Raw genomic sequence first — 25,363 nt, 5'->3', positions numbered from 1 at the left:
AACTGAAAGTATATCAACAAAATAAACAACTAACAATTCTTGAATGAGCCACTTCACACCTATCAGCACAGTTTCACTTTCTATGATATAACACATATAGTATTGGCAGGTTATATAGAGCCGGTACCGGTTACACTGTTTTGCCAGCTATTTTGCCGGCAGTGGAGGGTATAATACTTAGAATGTTACGTGCATTAAAAAAAAACTTGTACAAAAAACCTAAGAAAGCGAAAAAAAAAAGTTGTCTAAGCGAGGGTTTGAACCGGGCATCCGTACTCATAAGCAATGTTTGTAACGATTATACCACCGGTGCTGCAGCTAGTCATATTATTTAGTTTCTACGTTATAAACATCCGACTGAAGTGACTTCTATATATAACAAGAGTGAAGAAGAAACCAAAGCTGAACCCTAGCCTACCCCTAACGCTAAGGAACTACTTTTCGCATCCCCTAAAGTTGAATGCTCGGGGCAACCTACTAGTGCCGGCACAATAGCCGTTAGTGTTTGCAAACCGGTACCGGCTAAATATACACTTCGTATAGTATTAGGCTAATGAACCTTGATGTATAGCTTTTAATAGCTATGCAGGAGGAGATCTATCAAGACATACGGTAGTGTGTCGTGCGGCCCAAGAAGCCGGCGCGTAACACCCGTGAGTATATTGACAGGAAGAAAGAAAACGCAATTTTCGCACCTCCGTAGCTCTGTGCTGCCTTGATGAAACAAGACAATTTTTGCTGTGGGCACTTCCTCCACCTTCAGCACTCCACATTCCAAATTTGAGCGAAATCGCTTCAAGCGTTCCCGAGATATGCGACTTCAAAAATTGGCTTAGTTTCTTCGTTTTTTTTTCTTCTTATTTTTCTTCCTCTTTTCGCACACTTACAAAAACTGCTATAAAATACGAACGCTATATCCGATCGCATTGCAATTTGGCACACAGAAGGGGAGTATAAAGGCGCATCTCTGTACCAACTTTGGCTGGAATACGATAAACAGGCAAAGAGTTATGAGCGATTATTCACGAAAAATAACACCAATATATTGTCACGCCTACAGGGTAAACCGCCTATGGGAAGAAGCTGAAAATCGGTGGGTGAATAGGTTAACTATTGAACCTCAAACCTTTTGTGGTTTGAAAGAAATCGAGCTAAAAACCAGGAAGATACAACGAAAAAACCAACAGTGTGTAACAATTACGCAATCGAGATTAGCTAATAAAAAACGACTGCTTGCCACGCCTACCAGGTAAACCGCTTGGGGTAATGCTTTGAAAATCGCTGTACAGATGGAGTTATCATCTTAGAAAGGCTCTTCAATGGTGTAGAAGAATCAGACTTAAAGCCACAGAGTTATAACACGAAATCCAACTTGGTGTAGCAAGCGCGAGATCGACATACTCTAATAGAGCAGTCATCCTAATAGAGCAGTCATCCTAATAGAGCAGTCACCCGAAGAGAATTCAAGAGATCAGCTAGAAACAAGTAACCTGTATAGAGATCAGCTACAAACAAGTCACCCTGTAGAGAGATCAGCCACAATCAATTCACCCTGTAGAGAGATCAGCTAGAAGAAGTTGCCTTGTAGGGAACTCATGCAACTATAGAAAGAGATAATTCAGCTAGAAGAAATCACCTTGTAGAGTTCAGTTACAAAGAAACCACAATGTAGAGAGTTCAGCTACAAACAAATCACCCTGTAGAGAGATCAGCTAGAAGAAGTTAACTTGTAGAGAGTTCAGCTACAAAGAGACCATCATGTAGAGAGTTCAGCTGCAAACGAATAACCTGTAAAGAGTTCAGCTACAAAGAAATCTCCCTGTAGAGAGATCAGCTAGGAGAAGTTTCCTTGTAGAGAGTTCAGTTACAAAGAAACCACCATGTAGAGAATTCATTTACAAACTAGTGACCCTGTAGAGACATCAGCTAGAAGAAGTTACCTTGTAAAGAGTTCAGCTACAAAGAAACCATTCTGTAAAGAGCTCAGCTGCAAAAAAAATCACCTGTACAGAATTCCACTACAAACAAGTCACCCTATAGAAAGATCAGCTAGAAGAAGTTACCTCGTAGAGAGTTCAGTAACAAAGAAACCACAATGTAGGGAGTTCAGCTAGAAGAAGTTACCTTGTAGAGAGTTCAGCTATAAAGAAACCATTCTGTAAAGAGCTCAGCTGCAAACAAATCACCTGTACAGAATTCAGCTACAAACAAATCACCCTGTAGAAAGATCAGCTAGAAGAAGTCACCTTGTAGAGAGTTCAGCTACAAAGAAACCACAACGTAGGGAGTTCAGCTAGAAGAAGTTACCTTGTAGAGAGTTCAGCTACAAAGAAACCATCATGAAGAGAGTTCAGCTGCAAACAAATCTCCCTGTAGAGAGTTTAGTTAGAAGAAGTTACCTTGTAGAGAGTTCAGCTACAAAGAAAACATTCTGTAAAGAGCTCAGCTGCAAACAAATCACCTGTACAGAATTCAGCTACAAACAAATCACCCTTTAGAGAGATCAGCTAGAAGAAATTATCTTGTAGATAGTTCAGCTACAAACAAATCACCCTGTAGAGAGATCAGCTAGAAGAAGTTACCTTGTAGAGAGTTCAGCTACAAATTTAAAGAAACCATCATGTGGAGAGTTCAGCTGCAAACAAATCACCTGTACAGAGTTCAGCTACAAAGAAACCACCATGTAGGGAGTTCAGCTAGAAGAAGTTACCTTGTAGAGAATTCAGCTACAAAGAAACCATCATGAAGAGAGTTCAGCTGCAAACAAATCTCCCTGTAGAGAGTTCAGTTAGAAGAAGTTACCTTGTAGAGAGTTCAGCTACAAAGAAACCATTCTGTAAAGAGCTCAGCTGCAAACAAATCACCTGTATAGAATTCAGCTACAAACAAATCACCCTGTAGAGAGATCAGCTAGAAGAAATTACCTTGTAGAGAGTTCAGCTACAGTAAAAAGAAACCACTATGTAGAGAGTTCAGCTGCAAAGAAATCACCCTGTAGAAAATTCTGCCACAAACAAATTGCCCTGTAGAAAGATCAGTTAGAAGAAGTTATCTTGTAGAGAGTTCAGCTACAAAGAAACCACCATGTAGAGAGTTCAGCTAGAAGAAATTACCTTGTAGAGAGTTCAGCTACAAAGAAACCATTATCTAGATAATTCAGCTGCAAACAAATCACCTGTAGAGAGTTCAGCTACAAACAAATCTCCCTGTAGAGAAATCAGTTAGAAGAAGTTACCTTGTAGAGAGTTCAGCTATAAAGAAACCATTCTGTAAAGAGCCCAGCAGCAAAACAAATCACCTGTACAGAATCCAGCTACAAATAAATCACCCTGTAGAGAGAACAGCTAGAAGAAGTTACCTTGAAGAGTTTTCAGTTACAAAGAAACCACCTTGGACAGTTCTGTAATAAATGTATGCATTATATATATAATTTGTACATTTACTGTTTTATAAGCTGGTTACTTATGGATTAAAATATTTTGCACTAAAAACAGGTGACTACTGTACGAATGATTGTATAAACTCTTTACTTTGACAGTTTAAATTAAGCCTTTATAGAAATGTAACTTTTCTACGCACCTACCAGAAATATTTAAGGTACATCTGCTTCATCTTTTCTTCTTCCTGTGGTAAGGAAAAAAAGATAGGTTTAAAAAGTCCCAAAGCAGGCCATAGGCCGGCTTTGGGGTATACAAATACAAAAAGAAGTGAAATCTAATCCAAAACAGCCAAGCTGTAAAAAAAGTGTGCGGCGCTCAAAAAGGCTATGGTGAAAAAAGATGTGAAATCCAAGGTGGCGGCCAAGAAATGGCTGTGATGGTAGGTTAATGGTAAAAATTTTAATAACGACAATTCAGGTGAATTTTGTGCCAATTGACCAAGCGGCACCAAAATTCACCTGAATTGTTGTTATTAAAATTTTTACCATTAACCTACCATCACAGCCATTTCTTGGCTGCCACCTTGGATTTCACATCTTTTTTCACCATAGCCTTTTTGAGGGCCGCACACTTTTTTTACAGCTTGGCTGTTTTGGATTAGATAGATGTTTACAACACAGGAATTCCACTTAAAGGTACGATATTATTTATAGCAAGCTGTGGTCTATAACTATTTGCTTGCAATAGTATAGCTACTGTTCAGCTTGTTTCATTGGCCTTTTGCAGTTTGCCACTTTTATCACCATGCAGAGTGAACTTAGGCAATATATATTACATCAAATCATGTATTGACTGAACAAAAGACATGATCTACAGGAAATAATTTATAGCTATTGGACTCAGCATAGTAGACCTTTCATTCACCCCCTCCCCCACAATCATCAGCTATACTAGCTTTAAACGGCACAAGTAGCTAGCTAACTGGTAAAACTAAAATTAATAACTCAAGATCTATAGCACCTGCACGAGGACGAGCTTCCAGTTGGGAGCAAGCTCTACAACAGGCTTAATTAGTAGCAACAAAGCAACCAGCATTATCAAATTCTGATTAAACCCGTCTACAGGCTTCTTCATGAATGACATATATAAAGTACAAACTGAGGTTATGCAGGTAGCTGGCTGGCAGTGCAGTGATACAGTGGTTACTAGCACTGGGCTAGAGTATGGGAGGTCCCGGGTTTGAATCTCACTTTAGTCAAACTTAATATTAATTTTTCGTTTTCTTTGGTGTTTTGCACAAGTTGTTTATTCACGTGACTGCCGTGACTCCAGGTACAGCCTACCATATATGCAAGCTAGAGATACACTGCTCTATTATTCAATCTTAGACGGTCTAATTTTTAGAATTTTCCTTGTGGGTATGCCCCCAGACCCCCTAGATTAGCATGCTTTGCAATCATTATACTGCTGAAAATCACTCTCAGATTCAATTTCAGAGGGTCTAATTCACCCCCTGGGTTGGCATGCTAGTGTGCTTCACATGCTAAGGTATATGTCTTTCCTATAATGACTTGCTATAAATATATAGCTAGACTCTGGCATCACCTAAATCTGGCTATATATGCCCCTGATACGGAGTGAATGCCGTTATAATCTCCCATATATAAAAAAATGTAATTTCTTGTTCAGCATTAGGAGTCTGCTGCAAGCCTGCAACTATATAACATCCCACTACTGTAATGGAACACTGATATCAGTCTGCTGCACAGCCACAGCTATCATTTTTATGTGTGTATACAGATTATGTTTTACTTGTAACCATTACAAGACAATCACTAGCTAAATGCTTAACCAGTTTGTGCAAACCTTAAGAACTTCTTACCCCTAATGCTACTTTTAAAATGTTCCAATTCAGTGCTTATGCTTGTTTCATGTGTTAGCACTACCAAACAAAGCACACTACAAAATTATGTAAAATGAATATTCGTAGTTGAAAGCAAAAAACTGAAACTAATTTAATTGGGAGTTAAAATCACTCAGGTTTGACAGCATCAGCTACTAACAACTTTGTATATGCACAAAAATAAAATACACTGCATGTATTAACAGGTAAATAGGTATGTAACATGACAAACATGCTGCTTGATATGTACACACACATAATAACATTCACACATATTAACATTCACACATGTACTGTGATGTATTACAAGTTTAGTTAAGGCTGTTTTTGTGGTGAAACACTTCTACTATCAGTTTCTGTGCTCTGTAACATTAATGTTGCTTCAAGGTCTAAACGTTTTCGCAATGATTTTTCTGAAAATTCACCAGATCTTGACTGCAAAAATAATCACATTAATACTACATATTTTACTTACAAATGTTACACAATACTGAGAACACACATGTAAAGTTTAAATGAAATCAGTGTACAGTATGTTAATTCCAAGCAGTGAAGAAACAGTAAGACAATAACATGTGGGAAAACTGGTCTTATTATCTGTGTTCTGTAGCTGGTCTTATCACCAGATTTGACAACAGGTTTCATGCTTTACCATTGACATAAAGCTAGATTTTGGTGTCAAAATTAGTTGGATGTAAGTGGTCTGCTTTTGCTGATGACTATTTTCAAGCCCCAATTGTGAACTTTACAAACAGTCTGAAGCATTGATGGGTCTCTGGCCAACCTGGGGATGGCTGAATGTATCTATACACTATGTGGTGTTTAATAAAAACCAACAAAGGGTCAAAGACTTGTACTGTAAATAGGAGTGCAGTGATTATGCCTGCATAATTTTGGGAATGATAGGTATATGTGTGGGAATGGGGCATTATGCTGGCATTATGAAGCAATTTAACAGTAAGAAAATGTGCAATTTGTACAATTCTGTTAAAAGATTGAGATACTCTAATAGAGCAGTCAGAAATTCTAATAGAACAGTCACACAATTACCATGTTTCCTCATATTCAAATAAATGCTTGTTCTATTATAAGCCAGGGGGTTTTCCAGCACATATGGAAAATAAATGCATAGTCTCAAATAGAGGCTCGGGTGCTATTAATGGAGTCTACTGTTAGAGATATTAACGCTTTCCCTTACTGCTATTTGTTTCTTCAAAATTATTAACATTAAGTTAAAGCCTCGGAGGGATGAAGGTGCTATGAATAATCATGTAGGTAGTCCATGTGTATGCAAATATGCATCATATAACTGTTTTTCAATTGTTTTAGACCTTCACTACACTTCACTTGTTTTTGTAGTCAACACACTGTATAAAGGTTCTCCATGCTTACCATGATGGTGTGTCCACCATGACTCTAATTTGATTAAATGCCAGGTGCCACTCAGACCTATTCAATTTGGTCTCAAATTAAGGCCTTATTCATTACAGGCCTGGTCAAAAATGCCGGGAAGGAAATAGAAGCCTGGGCTTTAATGAAGAATATGGTATACTAGTTTAATTAATAAAACAATGATATAGCAACCAGTTAAAAGATTTCTGAATGTAAATGGTAATACAGCATTATGCTAAAGATGTTGGTTGGGCACAATGAACATTTCTCATAAGCATAATAGGCGGTTTTTGAACACTGCTCAAAAGCAGAATGTTTAATATTTATCACTGTGAGCTCCTCTGCTATTAATTTTAAAAACACACCTTTGCCTTCCCTTCTCTCCCGCCACTTCTATAAGAGCTAGTCTGATACAATGACCCTCATGAAAAAACTATCAATAAGACAGGAAACTTGGCTGATGGATACATGTACAGTGGATGCTCTGGAAAGTCAGGAATAGGCATAAAGCTATCCTCAACCATTGATGCTATAGCACTATGAGTATTTAAAAATATGGTATTTCTCGATACTTAAAAAAGGAAACAAGACTGGTTTTCCCTTATGCACATTTTTAATTGCACAATCTACCATAAACATCAATGGTTTGGTGATCAGTACATCATGCCAGGAGATATGGCAGATGAAAATTTGTGAAAATTTGGTAACCTAATATTGCAGTCATGATGTAGTATTGAGCAATACACTGTACAAAAAGTTTGGTAAAAAGGGAAAATAAGCCAATTTTATTGACAATTTTTTATACCTAAACATAAGCAAGTACATCTAAGCAGGGGTGGAGGAAGTAGTTGATATGAGGGGGGGCTTGGCTGACCCAGACTTATGGAAATGAGGCACTACATTGTCTCTGGTTTGGTAAGGTGAGACCAAAAAAAAAAAGGGTCACAACCAGCTGACAATTAATAGCTACCCACCTCACCAGCTACACATTTATAGCTGATAAACTACATAAATCCTTACATAGCTTGCTACTCACTGCTCTAATACTGTGACTGTTCTATTAGAGTATCTCAATCTTTTTCAGCCCCACTCCAAGAAGGATGTTTTCGGCGTGGTATCATTCTGAGGGGGGGAGCTAAGCCCCCCTCAGCAGACCAAGGGGGGCTTCAGCCCCCTAGCCCCCCTTCCGCCACCTATGCATCTAAGCTGTTTGTGTTACACTGTATATATGTTATCAATCTATTAGTATATGCACGTATTGTTACCATTTCCAGTTCATCATTGAGCCTTATAATTTCAACATTAAGAGACTGTATTCTTCGCTTGTAAGTTTCCATCTCATTAGAACATTGGAGAGTGAGAGTTTTATTAGTAGTAGCACTGCTAGTACTACGATCTAAAGAGCGTGTTCCCTCTGGATCACGAAATACTTTGTACATCTACAGTAGAATAGATTTAATAGCATCATGCATCATAAAGATGTACCTTTGAAACAAAAACTAAGCCCAATATTAAAGTTGTAATCAATAGCATCACCATCCCTAGTATACCATATTGTACACTTGGAAAATCTTGTAAGAATAATCCAATTGGAGTAAGAGCTATTGAAGCTATTACTGCTCCGTAAACAGACATTGCCACAAATCGAGACTCATTTAAAGATATAATTTTTATTTTGCGTGTCTCAAAGGCCAGAAACAGTCCAGCTAGCAGCACTAATCCTTTATAAACAAGTAGGACTGCTAACCAAGGTAGTGAATCATCTGATTTACAAACTCCAATTATTTCAGGCAGATCACCAGCCTATAAAATAATATCATTGACTAAACACTTTTTGTTAATACCAAAACAAACATTGTCTCCTTCAACTTCTTCTTGTTCCCTTCTCAAGATGGCACTAGACACTGCTGTTGGTGGGATCAGTATTACAATGTCTACCAGAACTAGTACTCCAACAATTGCAAACAAGTAAATGTCTTTCATTTCCTGCAAAAATTAAACAAATTCAACAGTGATTAAATGTGTGTATGTACCATGGCATTGAAATGATTGAAGATGTAGTATATCCTCCAAGTTTTGGCAAAGATAGTTCCAAACAACAAACTAAATCCAATTGCTACGAGCCAAATTTTTGTCTGACACAGATGATCTACTGTTGAAAATGATGCCACATTTTCATCCACTCCAAACAAAATCACTGTTATGTAAAATATAACTGCTCCAGCTATAATCATCACATTGACATATGGACTGGTAAGCTTCACTAGTCTAAATGTTTGAAACAAGTTATGCAACGTAGCATCTATATATAATAACATACTTTTGTTCTCTGAACCACAGGTTAAAAACCAGGCAAACAATAGCAAATATTGTTCCAAGTAGAGATAATACAGTGTAAGTGACAAACAATGGTAGGACAATATGAATGTATTCCTCATCTTCTGCAATTCCATCTATGGGTATATAAGACATTAACTCCTTTGACAGGAAATACAGGTACATTGCACATGCAGTGCAATTAGTAAAGTATGTATACGTAGTACTAGCTTGAAGGATTAACTGATGTACGTTCAATGATGTGGTGTGGTAAAGAGTTCCATAATCTTGATGATGATATCAGGAAGGAATACTTGTTGGTATCTGTATTACAGAACATTTCAGCTAATTGGCAAGACATTGTTTGTAGTTAATATTGTGATGTTTGAGAGTGAAATTCTGGAATATGTTCAGATTGTAATCACTCAGTAAATTACGTTAATCCATTAATGGCCACTGCCACCATATGGTGGCATGGCATCATAACTCACTCATAAAATAAACTTTAGCCTCACTATAACTTGTAAAACATGTTTCATAGCAAGAAGCGCTAGTACTGAAATGGACACACCCATAGAGGTCTCATTTCTGGGATAACCGGATCCTTACCAAGCTAGTGCGCGTTTGTTATGTAACAGCGTAAAGTGTAACCTTTTATAATGGGCGAATTAAATCGTTCTTCGAAATAAAATCTAGTAGCTGATTACAAAGAAAGTGTTATACATCGATGGAGACAGGTAAAGTCAACAGTCAGCTGCTTTATCCCAGACGTGGCATGGTGGACATGAGTGCAGATACACATGTGTAACAGCAAAAATGGGACAAATCATGAAGAAACCAGCTGTAGAATGGATTGTACTGTAAGTAAATTGTATAGAATAGTTCATTGCAGTGTAATACACCTTTGCAAACAGTTAGTTGGATCCCGTTGTTTGTTCAGGCTGGTTTTTACCAAAGTTTAGACTTTATTGTTTAATAACTTTGTTGCGGTTACTGTTATGTAAACAAAAATAACACAGTCAACCTCCTTAGTTTATAGTGAGTATTTAGATATATGGTTACTAAGCAGTTCTGTACAGTTAATATGATGCAATTCAGCAATTCATCCAGTGCCCCCAGAGAATTTGGCTGTGAATGGGTTATTAATGACTGAAGATTGAATTTGCCCATTGACATGGAAGAAATTTACATGGGTAGTGTTTCACCACCAACATACAACCACGCCCTTTCCCTAATCATATGCACGCATGTATATAATGCTAAGGACCTAAGGTTGATTCCTGTTATGGACAGCAGTACTTGTTGGATTTGAGGCAGATCATAGCATAAGTATGAAATTGTTAGGGAATAGGTTAAACAAATTAACCATTTGTGTGACTGCAATGGATGAGCCAAAACCCACTATTTTTGCAAATTTCTATTTGCCATAAAAAGTATTGGGTAAAAATACATGTGCAACATAATGATAATGCACATTCTAATTTGCAGAGAAACTAGCCTTAAATTGATAAAACTATACAACACTGTTCAGAGAAAATCTTTGTTTTGAGTTTGGACAGTAAAGGGCAGGTGAGTTATGGACGCTTATTTATGGTACAGTAGAAACAAAGTTTACCATTTCTTTTTTGAAATGGCCTTCTTCTTTGTGCACACAGAGGAAAATAGGCTATACCTTGATGGATTTGCCTGTTCATAGTGTGTGCGTGCATGTGTGTGTGTGTGTGTGTGTGTGTGTGTGTGTGTGTGTGTGTGTGTGTGTGTGTGTGTGTGTGTGTGTGTGTGTGTGTGTGTGTGTGTGTGTAATTTGAGGAAAAAATGTGCAAAAACAGCAGGTTTTTGCTTAACTAGTTACATGTATGTCACAATAGCATAGCCCACACAAAACTTTACTTGTTGTCTTGAAAAACATCTGCATGACATGTTATGTAAGAATTATACTTGAGAGAATCTCTGCTAAATATTAAGGAAAGGACTGGCTGAAACACTCACCTTGAAAAATTTTACTGACACTTTCATTGTCATTAAGCACTAAGCTTCCATTTTCAACTTTCCCAATGGGAACTTTTATTAACATACCATCATCATCTGTAAAAGATAGTAAATGACATAATGGTAGTCTTATCTAACCTTGTCTGTATTGTAGTACACGAACTCTTGCAGGTCTGTCACCATTGTTTTGAAATGAAACAGTACCCTGTGATGTTGAAATGTAATATTCTTTAATGTGCCGTATGTATTTGAGCATACACATGTAAGCGCTCTGGAATTGATTAAACATCACATGTATAGATAAATTGCTATCTTAAAATTTCTCAGCAATAATTTGGCAGTTAGCACAGTGATTACATACTGCATATTGTTTTGTACCAGTTAGAAGACAAATATGCACCCTACAAATTAAGGTAGCTAATCATAATTATTCTGCATGGAAGAAGTCCAAATCATGATGGTTCAAGTATATGTAACAAGGCAAAGGCTATGGTATACCTGTCAATTACTTTACTGTGTATACCTTGTATGATGGACAAAAATGACTTTGAACCTTTAAGTTTCTGATTTGAAGTCAAATGCCATAACACAAATGTGGATCTAGGATGCCCCTCCTCTTCACGTTCAAGAGATACTGTGCATGCATGGCACTGTACAGAGCATGTACAGAAAAACTATACATACGTTTGTGCTAGCTTCATTAAAATGGGCATGGGATATCCTTCCCACAGATAACTATATTCACCCCAAAAACACCTTCGCTGTAAAAAAGGCGTGCCCAAGAAACTACGACTACCTGGAACCCAATGTAAAAAACAAAAACAAAAAAACAGCTCAGCTGAAGTGAAAAGTAACTGGTAACTTAAAGAGCTGATATCTGAAGCGGCCAAGAATACAACTAACTACAATTACTAAAGTTTAATCCATGCAAGAACACCTTGGCTATAAAGCAGATGTGTACATGAAAGTAGCTGGCAACTGAAATGGCTGATATCTGAAGCGGCCAAGAATGAATGGTCATATACAACAAAATTTAACACTGAACCTTTATAATTCAGCTGTGTTCTATATTCACTCTTGCTGCATCCTAAAGTAATTTCTTTTAACTCTAATTGGCTGGTAATTTGGCCGCCTTTTTTAATAGTCAGTATAATAGAGCAAAAAAGGCGGCCAAATTACCAGCCAATTAGAGTTAAAAGAAATTACTTTAGGATGCAGCAAGAGTGAATATAGAACACAGCTGAATTATAAAGGTTCAGTGTTAAATTTTTGAATTAGTTGTATATGACCATTCATTCTTGGCTGCTTCAGATATCAGCCATTTCAGTTGCCAGCTACTTTCATGTACACACCTGTTTTATAGCCAAGGTGTTCTTGCATGGATTAAACTTTAGTAATTGTAGTTAGTTGTATTCTTGGCCGCTTCAGATATCAGCTCTTTAAGTTACCAGTTACTTTTCACTTCAGCTGAGCTGTTTTTTTGTTTTTGTTTTTTACATTGGGTTCCAGGTAGTCGTAGTTTCTTGGGCGCACCTTTTTTACAGCGAAGGTGTTTTTGGGGTGGATATCACTAATTTTTGTCAGTGATAGACTCTACAATTGGTTTAAAAGGTAATTTTTTTGGAAATGAGCAATTACCATTAATGCAGAATATTATCTTGGAGAATCAGTAAAATCCATACAATATAATAATGACTGTTTCATAACACCGTAAATTTGTAAGTATAAATTTACAGTGTAGTATGACTGTTCTATTAGAGTAAATCTATCCTCACTGCATGTGACGAATATATCTCATATCTGTGCATGTTAAATGCTTCAGACACCTAATTAAACTTGCAAGTGCCTAATTAGTTCACAGTTGCTACACAGCTATAAATACATATATTGTAATCGTTATCATCATAATAATTTATCATGTTATAACCATTTTTTTAATATTGTGATCACAACTTCAGGATTGGAGCAGCAGAGAAAGGAATAGAGGACTCAACCATCGAGACTTGTATATGGGAGATTGAATGGACAATGCCGGTACTAACCCCTCAAGGGTGTTGCAGTACAGTATAGATGCAAGACCAGAGCCTCGATCGCCACCTTTTGACTGTGGTCACAATTTCAGGATTGGAGCAGCAGAGAAAGGAATGGAGGACTCAATCATCAGAGACTCGGGGAGATGGAATAGTATTGCCATGGACAATGCCAGCACTAACCCCTCAAGGACGTCACAGTGCAGTATCGATGCAACCACTCCAACCAGTACATAAGACCAGAGCCTCGATCATCACCTTTTGACTGAAATTTTTATACTAGCTTGATGAAGCAATTAAAACTAAAAAGTTGTAGTACTTATGCTTTCCTGAGGGAGCGTCCCAGACTCCCTTGCCTGTTCAGCAGAATAATAGGATTGAGCCTTAGGCCAATGAAACTTGATTAGCAGTTTCGCGTCATCGCCCACATGCTTTTGATACACCCGCATGGAATTTCATTATCGGTATTTTTCAGATTGAAATACTCTAATAGAACAGTCACTTTTACTCTAATAGAGCAATCAGCTATACTCTAATAGAAAAATCACCTGTTATAGATTAGTAACGTACTTTAGCTATTTAATGCAAGAATAATCAGTGTAGATTTCATTGTTTTTTGGCAGAAATCTTCATGTTTGGATGTGTGTTGTGCTTTTAGAAAAATAATGAATAATAAATAATAACCGCCCGCCCGCATCAAATTTTCAAAAATCTGAGCGAGAAACTGGTAATCAAGTTTCATTGGCCTTACTACCACTTTCACCTTTATTCTTGGCCCGGTTGTACATATCAGCAACATAATACAGTAGCTGTAGATAATGCTAGTTAATGCCCCTATACGGGTGGGAATTTTTCACTACTATCACAGTAGTTCTTCTCGCAGTTCTTTGCCTGGCCATCATCAACTGCTGTCAAAACATTAGTCTCGTCCCCCAGACTCTTCCTCAAGCATGCTTATCACACTTAGTTTAGCAGTGCATTGACAGCTTATACTACACTTACTGCATTGTTGAACCATGTATACCACCAGAATCCACTGGATTTACAACTAACACGTGATCTATTTAGGGGAAATCTAGTGGAAAGTCCCTAATTACCTTAAGCGGACACACGTGATACGTGGTTTTAAAATTGAATGGTTTAAGAATGTAACTGGATGGTGAGGCGTACTTTAATCGGCTCGACTTTAATGAGAAACTCGAGCCCCTCGTGAGAAACTACATCGCTTGAGCAATGCTTGAAGAAGTAAGAGTCAAGAATACTGAGGTACTCTATGATATATGCCGGTCTTGAAGGCTAACGAAATGAGGAGTGAAGTTTGTGCAACGTGTCACATCGCCACACACTGATTCACCGTGTTTGTGCGATAGGGTTTTTGGACCTGTCCACCAGATGTTGAAAGGAAATTCATTCCAACTTGTGAAGTTATTGATGTACTCATTGTTGGGGTCCACGGGGACACGATGATCATTTACCAGTCAGCTGTAAGTAATGTCACAACAGAAGGAAAGGAACCATTTCCATACCCCTATGGCATACTGATTTTCCAGGTCAGTTTATATACTCTCAACCACAGAAATGTAGAACTTTGGTTGCAGGTGGAAAATAAACACCTTTTTACTCAGTTACAAGAGATTCACCCAGCTGGGATAAAATGTGGCATTAGTACCAACTTGTTCAGACAATTCCAAGTGTCCAGATTATGCAGTTGTCCTCATGTTCAAGTTTACACGTTTAGGCAAGTTCCACAACATCCTATAATCTATTACTATATCAGTGTGGAATAATGCTTATATAATATTTTTCATATTCTAGGCTTTAGGTGTATTGTATTTAACACCTGCTTGTTGGTTTTTGCAGGCCATCTGGTCATACCGGTTTATCCACTAGCAGTTGAAGGTGATCTTGGTACATATGTAAGTTGAGACCATGCAGGAACAAAGATACAGGTGTCATGAATTTCAGGTCAGTTGACGTTCAGAGGAATTGTATTATTGCAATTGTTCTTTTTGTAGTTATCAATTATCAGTGACCAGGTTGTGATAGCGTACTTTTGTTTGACTAATGTCCTAATGTTCTGGTTTACATGCTTACCCAACAGTTCTGTTATTCACTTAACCTGCATATGGGATATAATTTTTTTGAGTTCATTTTGATTATCCATCCTATTATTGGTACAGCCTGGCATATTGATTTTTTGCACATTCTCTTTTTAATTCAGTGCCTGCTGGATTGTTTTGTCAGATATCGAAACAGGTGTCTTTGGTGTTGCGACCAATGTTCCAGGTCAGTTGCATGTGCGTTTAATTTAAGGTTAACTTCAGTGCCTGCTTATTCTTTTACAGGTCTCGGTATCGAGTATCATGAATTTCAGGTCAGTTGACGTACAGAAGAATTGTATTATTGCAATTGTTGTTTTTGTAGTTATCAATTACCACTGTATACTAGTGACATGAAGGGTATGAATTTCCAGGTCAGTCTACTCAGATGTATCGGGCATAGTGTTGATTAGGGTTGGAACGAATGTACAAATACATCCTCCGAAGCTTCTTTTCAAAATGTTACCGAAGCTTCGAAGCTTTGTTGCAAATGTCATGTCAACTATTAATGACCACAATTGATGGTTCTTAGGGTGTACACTGTAGCACAAACTCCTACACTTTGTTATAGCTCCAGTATAACCATTGTTTAAACTACAATTACATCAAAAAATATGTAAATGGCAGCTTCCACAAGGAGTGATAATACTTGTGCAACTGGTTTAACATGTTGGTATCCATAGTAACGAAGCTTTGGTGGGGTAAAAGAACATCCGAATGTTATGAGACCGAACGAAGCTTCGAAGCTTCGAACTATTTGTCTCAACCCTAGTGTTGATGGGTTCAAACAAATATCCAGTGTAGACTAGTGGCATCAAGGGTGTTAATTTGCAGGTCAGTTTACATGTTGTGATTTCAGTGATTTTTTCCTAGTACCCAGATGTTAAGTGTATTGTATTTAATGCCCACCTGTTATGTTTTTAAATTATGGTATATCAGTGTGGACAGTGCAACAGTAAGCCTTCTGTGTTGTAGTAACTATTTGTTTCAATTATGCTGTTGTCCTGGAATGGCACAATTTTTGGGCAACCAGTGTGAAGTCCAGTGGTACAAACATTGTATTATGACCAAGTTGTGATAGCGTACTTTTGTTTGACTAACGTCCTAATGTTCTGGTTTAACATGCTTACCCAACAGTTATGTTATTCATGCACTTAGCCTGGGATATAATTTTTGTTCATTTTGATTATCCATGCTATTATTGATACAGCCCAGCATATTGATTTTTTCTCTTATTAATTCAGTGCCTGCTGGATTGTGTCATCAGATATCAAAACAACTGTTTTTGGTGTTGTGACTGATGTTCCAGGTCAGTTGCATGAGTGTTTAATTTAAGGTTAACATCAGTGCCTACTTATTCTTTTACAGGTCTCAGTATCGTCATGCTGACATACAAGAGATCATCACTATTGTTGAACTATTTTTAGTAATGTCTTGATGTGATGTTGATTAACGTTGTTACACATTGTTATATGTTTACCATATGGCAAGAAATTTTCATGGCCATCATGAAATTTGAATATTGTGTAAGTTGTGTGGAACAACCCCAACTCATACACGGCCACTGTCAAACCACCAACCACATTCGAGCCACAACACCACCAACCACATTCGAGCAGTCCATCACAAATTTTTGTTGCACCATTTGTGTGTGCATAATACTTAATGAAAGCCACAACACAAGCTCCATGGTACACACTACATAGAGGTGGTAACCCCTAAAGGCTTGTTACCTTTTGTATTCACCTTACCGGCCTTTGTGGTTAAATCTGTTAAAAATTACATGTAAATAGAGAATTGAAGAGTATGCTTAAAGCACCTTCGCTAGTGACTTTGTTCTTCACACCATAAGACATCTGGCGATTTATAAACGCTCGCATGGGGTGTGGCACTAAATGGATTTTTGCTTAAAACGCCATCCCTAGGGATCTTACAGTTGTCACAACTTGTTTATCAGGCATTAGAGTTTGTGTCCACGTCGTGTCTTTAAAAGTTATTGTAGGGATTAGAGGTTTGATTGAAGAAAATACGCGTATAAGCAAACCAGAATTGGATAATGTCAGTGCTAGATGGACTGTACAAACACGACTATGTTGACTGGGATAACGTGACAGTAGTTGTAACATAAGGTAGAGAAATAAAGTGAAATACGCCTATTTTTTATTTTGCGATGGTTACTTTTTTATTTTAGCGAGGTCGCAAGAAAACTATGATGATGATGATGACGACTCCTAAAGATTTTTTTATCACGTAACGCAATACAAATCTATTGAGAGATGTTGCGTAATCCAGGATTAATATTGCGAAACCGGCCCTACATGTAAATAACTCACAGTAGTGGCCGCGCGTCTTTTAATTGGGCGTGTGCTTTGTAGTTTCTTGGCCGCGCGACTCACTACCGTGAGTCTTGATACATGAAAATTTCAATAAGCAATCAAGATACTCTAATAGAGTAGTCAATAACTCTAATAGTACAGTTATTACAATAACATGTGTTTGAGTCAGTTATTACTCAACTGGTTCTTTAAAATAGTCCAGTTGCATGTAAGGGAAGTATTTTAATTGATCTTTTAATTGCGGTTGTGCAACCACTGGATGCTGTGGTTAGGCATAAAATGTACAGAAACCACTGGGAAACGGACGACCACGGACACAAAATCTATTGTCACCTTGAAACTAAAGGAGGTATATCCGAGTTTTTTAAGCAGCAATAGAAACTGCATTGATTTCTACGGCCGGTGATGTTTGTCTGCTGTAAATACGCTAAGCCAATAGCGAGTTATGAGCCAGTAAAGCATGGAATTAGTGACGAAAATGTTTTTCGAAGACGAAATACACAGGCAGCTGCTTGTTTTCATTGTCTACCACAGGTACAGTACAAGGACAAGTGTTACAATCACCTGGACGATGTATCTTGGCTTGCTAAACACTCCATTAACTTAGTTGGCTGTTATGTCGAATCAGCGCTTTCCTGCAAAGCGATTCACTACAAAGCTTATTGTTAAGATTTGTTGGTGATCTTGAATGATTTTCTAACTCTGAACTTACGAATATCAGCTGTGAAAAGCCTTGTCCGGTAACTTTTCTAACTTCATGACCCTATAACTCAGGCATCTTTCGTCCAATTCACAGCGGATAACCACCAAACAACAGAGAAATCAATGTAGATTATTTCCATGTACAGAAAATTGGAACATACCGTACACTTTGTAAGTAACGGAAGTTTTACTGTAGGTTATCATCGTTTTCCCAACGGCTTCAATACATTTTTATGGGCATCCACAGCATCCAGTGGTTGTGCAATGGGCAATTAATGCTAATTGCATTCCTAAGGTCTTACATGCAACTGGACTATTAAAATGGTCACTGATCTATGTACACCATTTAGACCACTCAGATGTAATATTGACCTTCAAACAACATCTCACTGCAAGATTGAACAAACATTATTTCTCCTGGTCACCTGTGTCTTTGCCTGGGTGTGCCCCACCCCTTGTCAGCTTCTGGATCCACCCCTGTAACTATTAGACCATAGAGTCTGAACTGAAACAAAAAAAATTGAACACTGAAATGTATGTTTGCATTATGGGTAGCAGCGGGTAACGTTGCTCTCACGTTTGTAGATAAGTCCTGGAATTTTATGGAGAAAACTATCTTATAATCAATTGTAACTATTATTCTGAGCAAGCTGACTCAAGAGAGGAAGGCTACCAACATGTCTACCATGCCAAACTATGGTGAATTAAGTTCAATTACATTAATTTATGTGCGTATGGGTTGTTATTGTTAGTATGTTGTGTAGCGTGGCTTAATTTAGACACATGGCAAGGGTGTAGGAAAATAGTTAACTTATGGGTGCCCAGTGGTAAAGCTGAAGACCAAAAAAGAAAGGTCGCGACTGCTTTATTAGAATCATTGACTGCTCTATTAGAGTATCTTGATCTTTTTAGTAATATGTAGTACAATGTGCTGACACCCGTTAGTTACGCAACTGGAAATATTTATGGGTGCCCAAGCACCCATGGCACCCATGCTTCCTATGCCCCTGCATGGTATGAACCATGGCATACTTCAGTGTATTGCACTTATATACACCCCTCCTCCACCTCAAGTTTACTGTTGATAAACCCCTCATCTTCGCCTCGAGGTTATCTTCCTCTGACTTCAGAGTTGGGGTGTATAGTTATAACATGGTTATGTGGGATTGACAAAAAATATATGCATGACTCCCGAGAGCATGATAGAACTCGATGGAGAGTGTGTATATTCCGATTAGCCATGTTATAAGTATGTTCTACACCCCAGTAATTATAGATGGCAAAAACAGTATTCTGTTAGAGATTGAAATTAATAGAAATCATTGATGGATCAGACATTTCAGAGTCTTTAATAATGCCACACCAACCTTCTCATGATTAACGAGTTATTCATGGAGGAGACAGGACTTCATTGACTATACAATCAGCAACTCAGGTAATAATAATTCTTGGTTGATTTAGGGGCTTTTAAAAATTGTTTACCATATTTTTTACCATTATTTACCACTTAGAATTGAATTGATTTGTTTACCATTTAGGTAACACCTATACAATTGTCCATGTGCTAGCAGTACTGGTTACACACCTCCACCATTTGTAGGGACTAACTATAGGAGCTACTGATACATACAATTATTCTTTCTATTACTACTTCAATGACACATTGTGGGACAGATCTGGTTGCATCACTAGTAGATGTTGTGATAATCCTACCCAGCCTTGGTTTTACTGTGAGTTGAATGGAACAACTACAAGTGACATAGAAGCTAGAATTGTTTACCATTTAGGTAAGGATTTTGTAAAATGTTTAATATTACACCATATATGGTAAACGTGGTTTATCAGCTACCCTGTACGTATACACGACAGCTTGCCATGGTATATCAGTTATATACCACAGTGTGGCAATTTTAATCTCCACCACAGGTATAAGTGCAAAACACTTTGCAATACACTTCGTAGCCATGGTTTATATTATAAAGAGCCTTGCATTGGAGGATCAAAGCAAAAAATGGTTTTATAAAAGCCATGCAAAACGCAACTGTTCTTAATAGAACACCTTGATAGACCACAGTTCTATGTCAGGTAGTTATAGCACTGACAGGCCTATTTGCAGGCTAATAGCCTGCTTTGAGTGATTAATCAATCATTCATTCTAGCCAGTACAACCAATCAAACAAACTAGTCTAGGCTGATAGTCTGACTGCGCTAGCTGGCCAGTCAACCCAATCAGTAAGAGCAAAACCACTTGATTTAACTTATAGACATACATGAACATTTTGATAATGGTTGCTTGTGGTCAGCAGCAGTGAACATTAAAACTACGTTTTGTTTACATGAACAGACGAGTCCTAGGAATATCATGGACATAATATGCTAATTATGCTTATTAAGTACCACAATCAAAAACATCCAGTCGTTGAGAAGACAGACTAGACACATCCTCACGCTCATCCTAGTCTTATGTAGAGGCGCGATGCCTATTCTACCGACGATAAGACTACTTCACGAGTTTGTAATTGTTTTGTGTGTCTCAAGTTGATAGTTCTCTATACCAACAAGTATAGAAAAAATTAGGAATTTTAAATTAGAGTAGAGTGCTGCAATAAAAAGTACTGAAACAAGCTGGATTGTAGTAGTACATAATGTCCAAATACTGTAAAACAATAAGAAGTGAATATCCCTACTGTGCATTGAGTGTAGCACAGTAGGGATATTCACTTCTTATTGTTTTACAGTATTTGGACATTACGTACTACTCCAATCCAGCTTGTTTCAGTACTTTTTATTGCAGCACTATACACTGTCCCTACTCAAATTTAAAATTCCTAATTTTTTCTTAAACTTGTGAAGTTTTTTTGCAAGCTCATGACCACAAAATAGCCTGCTTTTCACAAAACCAGTCACAATACTTAAGAGTTAATCACAGCACTATTATACTAGATTATGACTCATACAATAACAACTGATCAGTAGGCGTGGCTCTACATAAGCCTGCAGACAACAATGGACATGGATTCGTGCATACCTACAGACTGATGAATGGGCATGGCTACCATATGTCTACAGACAGTAATTTACATAAGTGGGTGTGGCTCACGAAAGAAGCAGGGATACGCTATGATGTGTAGTAACACGTCCTCATTTAAATTTAGCACATGTCTACAGACAGTAATTTATGTAAGTGGGCGTGGCTCACAAAAGAAGCAGGGCTACGCTATGATGTGTAGTAACACATCCACATTTAGTTTAGCAAGTGGGGTCAGACCCGAATAATCTGTAAAGTGGGACCTGGATGACCCGACTCGGTTTAACAGTGTTACTAAATAAACTATTTATTGACTTACTTACACATTGCTATATAGTTCGCTGCGAGTTGCTCTCACTGATCGATATCAACAGCAAGTCACATACATGTGTGTTCAAAATAGTTTGGTGCACCTGGCGACCATGTGTATTTGAATAGTTTGATGCAATTATACACTGGTAGATGGAAGCCATACTGTAGTCTATTAACACTCAGCAGTAGAACCTTGACTGATGGCCATGGTAAAGAAGGATAAAAGGGTAAGACAATAGCGCAAGCATTGTATGTTTATCAATATACCAAAGGTTTTTTCTTAAGCGATCTAGAAACGTTTCTGCAAAAGAATTAGGGCTGTAGCTGTGCTATGCTTGACTGAAGGTGTCAGGCTGGCAGGCAGGCTGGCAGGCAGGCAGGCAGGCAGGCAGGCAGGCAGGCAGGCAGGCAGGCAGGCAGGCAGGCAGGCAGGCAGGCAGGCAGGCAGGCAGGCAGGCAGGCAGGCAGGCAGGCAGGCAGGCAGGCAGGCAGGCAGGCAGGCAGGCAGGCAGGCAGGCAGGCAGGCAGGCAGGCAGGCAGGCAGGCAGGCAGGCAGGCAGGCAGGCAGGCAGGCAGGCAGGCAGGCAGGCAGGCAGGCAGGCAGGCAGGCAGGCAGGCAGGCAGGCAGGCAGGCAGGCAGGCAGGCAGGCAGGCAGGCAGGCAGGCAGGCAGGCAGGCAGGCAGGCAGGCAGGCAGGCAGGCAGGCAGGCAGGCAGGCAGGCAGGCAGGCAGGCAGGCAGGCAGGCAGGCAGGCAGGCAGGCAGGCAGGCAGGCAGGCAGGCAGGCAGGCAGAAAATTCCATTGATTAAATAAAAAAAAAATTCTGTAGCATCTTGATGGAAACATTTCGGATCGATCTGAAAACATTTTTGGGCTTGGTTTTACCCAACCAAAACTGTCATGTCGTTGTGAGGAAAAATCGCACCAGGTTTTTGGGTTATATTAAATCACGAATTTCCCCCACACCAACACTGCCTAGGCTTGTACTATATGTCAAATACTGTAAGAGTGGTCTCGAGACAAAATATAGCACTCGGCTTTGCCCTGTGCTATATTTGTCTCTCGCTGCTGCAATGGTTAAATGATTTTTATTAAAATTAACATCATTGAAAATGGTTGCCACCTTTTATTTCTTCACTCAGGCTTTTGAAGGCTGTACCTTTTTAATACAACTTGGCTGTTTTCGCATGGATTTCACTTCCTTTTGTATTAAAATACCCCAAAGCCAACCATAAACTGGCTTTGAGGCTTGTTATACACAAATCGTTGTTCTTATCTACAGATACAATGATGATGATACAAGACAAACTTGTGTTCTACCAATAAATTAATTTCATAATAAAGACTTTTAAACTGTTGCCCCTAGCAACCTGAATTTACATTATTTAGTAGGTGTGAATGTCAAAAGTAACATCTCCAATTATTTAAAAGGATAGCATATATAGGTTATGAGATATGGCATTTTAAATTTTATCATTTTTCCATACATTATCTATGTGAGGGGGTAACAGTTGCCCCTTCTGGGCAATCACATGGATAATGTTGGGAAAACCACAAGTTTCAAAATGTCATATCTCATGAACTATATACTCTATCATTTTAAAATTTGGAGACGTTAATTGTGAGATTCACACCTACAAATAATGTTAAATTGAGAAATGACATTAATTGAATTTATTGTTTTCCCACACATTATTTATGTGATTGCCCAGAAGGGGTAACTGTTGTCCCCTCTCATAGAAAATGTATGGAAAAATGACGAACTTTAAAATGTTATATCTCATGACCTATATATATGCTATCCTTTTAAAAGTTGGAGATGTTACTATAGACATTTACCCCTACAAATATTGTAAAATTCAGGTTTCTAGGACAACTTTTGTCATCATGAAATTCATCCATTAAAATTAACCTACCGATTTGATAACAAAGCTAAAGTATCTATACAATAACCATAGCTAAATACAGTGAAACCTGTCTATTCTGGTCATCATAGGGACAAATTTTGACCTCATTAAGGAGGTGGCTAGTCACTTTGTACACAGTTGGCACATGTGGGGATTTTTATAGTGGCCAGTTTAGACAGGTGAATTCTTTATGCAGTGACCTGATTAGACAGGTTTCACTGTACTGATAATTAATTGTGGCCCACTGAGTGAAAACCAGCCATTTTTGCAAAATTATATTTTGCCGTATTAAAACACACTGGGTAAAATATGTGTGCTACATAAAAAATTTACGCACACTTTAATCACGTTTGTATGCACTGAAATTAAACTCAAATCAATAAAACCTATACACCAGTGGATTTTCCTGTTTATGGAGAGTAAGAAAATCATTGTTTCGTGTTAGCACAGCAATGGATATATACGCGAGTTACGATGCAGTGAAAACAATCTTTGCTGTCATCATTTCTTAGATGGAATGGCCTTATTCTTTGTCAACATGGAGGAGTACAGAGAAAGAACTATACCTTGCCAGTTCATGGTGCACAGATTGAGCCAAGTCCCATCTTTATAGCTTGTTTCAATCATGAGTTATGATCAATTATCTTAGTGCCTGTTATTTATTTCCCACATTGTTGCTGTACAAATTCAGGTTATCACTGTTCAACTGTCAAGTGCTATAACTCCAAGACTATTTAATGTTGCTTGTCAGTTTAACCCGGTCAGCAGGGCTTACCCTGTTGTGAGCAAGTTGCCACCGTCAACAGATGGTGGTTGTTTTGGTAGGTGTGCAGGGTTCCATGGATTCTCCTATTAATTCTCAAATAGGCCCCTTTTCAACAATTTTACATGATGTATACAGCATGTTTTACTACAAAGGCTTGGAGGTAGGAATGCTTGGGGATTCTAACATTCTCTGAAGCCACAAGAATTTCCGCATGCCAAAGAAAGGCAACTGCCTTTCCCTCCAAGCCATAGGAACCATAAAACCTCTGGGATATTCCCTGCACATCCACCGCAAAGAATGTCCTCAAATCAAAACGATTTCCAGGTTGGTGTAAATGTTTGCCGTGTCAAACTGAACCATGTTGAACTGCTTGTATCAAACTGAACCATGTTGAACCGCTCTGGAGTGGACCTGCTAGGGATGGTTCGATCTAGTTCTACATACCCAATATAAACAGTTATGACCTTGCAATTCAACTTAGTTCAAATAAACAGAATAAAAAAAAGTACAGCTAAAATGCATATGGTGACTGTAATGATGAAATGAGGCAAGCATGAGATCTCCTGTGCATGTTGCTCACTCTTTGACCCAAGTAGTATAATTATAAGCACTGATAACAGGGAGTCAACAGGGGTCAGGTTATGCTACCCTGGTAAACCTAGACCATCTGAGATTGGTTGTGAGAGCAATTTAAGTTGTTAAATTCTATCAAAGTATTATATTAAAAATTTGCTTGACTGCATGTTGTATCAGGGTGAGTGTTCTATATTAGGGTGACTGCTCCACTAGAGTATATCGATCTTGCTTGACCAGTTTCTGTAAAGTAACCTCAGTAGCTATCCACTTACAGCTGAACCTGGATGGACTCTTACTATGTACACTATAAGTTGAACTAAACAGCATACAAACCCTGTTAATGGATGCTTTCAATGCATCTAAAGGTCCGACAACTCCCAGTTCAGTGACTTCAGATACAAACACCTGGTGAGGCAGCTGCCTCGCCTGCCTACACTGTAGCTACACCTCAGCTGGGAGTAGTTGAACACAATTAATACATAACTGATATTGGATCAACTATAAGTACACCTGGAAGGTGGATTTGTTGTCTGTGTGTACTGGCTAGCTCTATAAATGCTTCAAAGAATCTGCTCAAAGTGTGGTGTAAGGAGGCTTGTACTATGCACTATGCTGACTGCAGGATGA

General features: G+C 38.3%; 1 protein-coding gene and 1 long non-coding RNA gene across 2 annotated transcripts in view; one reads left to right on the top strand and one right to left on the bottom strand.

The window, feature by feature from the left end:
• Window positions 1–5,401: 5,401 nt before the first annotated feature.
• Window positions 5,402–25,363, bottom strand: part of LOC136251086 (gamma-aminobutyric acid type B receptor subunit 2-like) — a 32,153-nt gene continuing 12,191 nt past the window's right edge. The window contains exons 8-15 of the mRNA XM_066043464.1: window positions 11,119–11,185; window positions 10,981–11,076; window positions 8,996–9,128; window positions 8,709–8,943; window positions 8,530–8,661; window positions 8,161–8,478; window positions 7,941–8,114; window positions 5,402–5,718 (exon numbers count right to left, since the gene is read on the bottom strand). Of these exons, the coding sequence (XP_065899536.1) occupies window positions 5,599–5,718; window positions 7,941–8,114; window positions 8,161–8,478; window positions 8,530–8,661; window positions 8,709–8,943; window positions 8,996–9,128; window positions 10,981–11,076; window positions 11,119–11,185 (1,275 nt within the window). The 3' untranslated portion in view covers window positions 5,402–5,598. The remainder of the gene's footprint in view (window positions 5,719–7,940; window positions 8,115–8,160; window positions 8,479–8,529; window positions 8,662–8,708; window positions 8,944–8,995; window positions 9,129–10,980; window positions 11,077–11,118; window positions 11,186–25,363) is intronic.
• LOC136251085 (uncharacterized) lies at window positions 14,668–15,502 on the top strand. The gene is made up of 3 exons (XR_010698926.1): window positions 14,668–14,748; window positions 14,871–15,296; window positions 15,356–15,502. It is a non-coding gene; the product is annotated as an uncharacterized lncRNA (long non-coding RNA).

The sequence above is a fragment of the Dysidea avara genome, chromosome 3 (assembly GCF_963678975.1).
Source record: "Dysidea avara chromosome 3, odDysAvar1.4, whole genome shotgun sequence".
Lineage (NCBI taxonomy): Eukaryota > Metazoa > Porifera > Demospongiae > Dictyoceratida > Dysideidae > Dysidea > Dysidea avara.
This window is presented reverse-complemented; position numbering and strand designations above follow the sequence as displayed.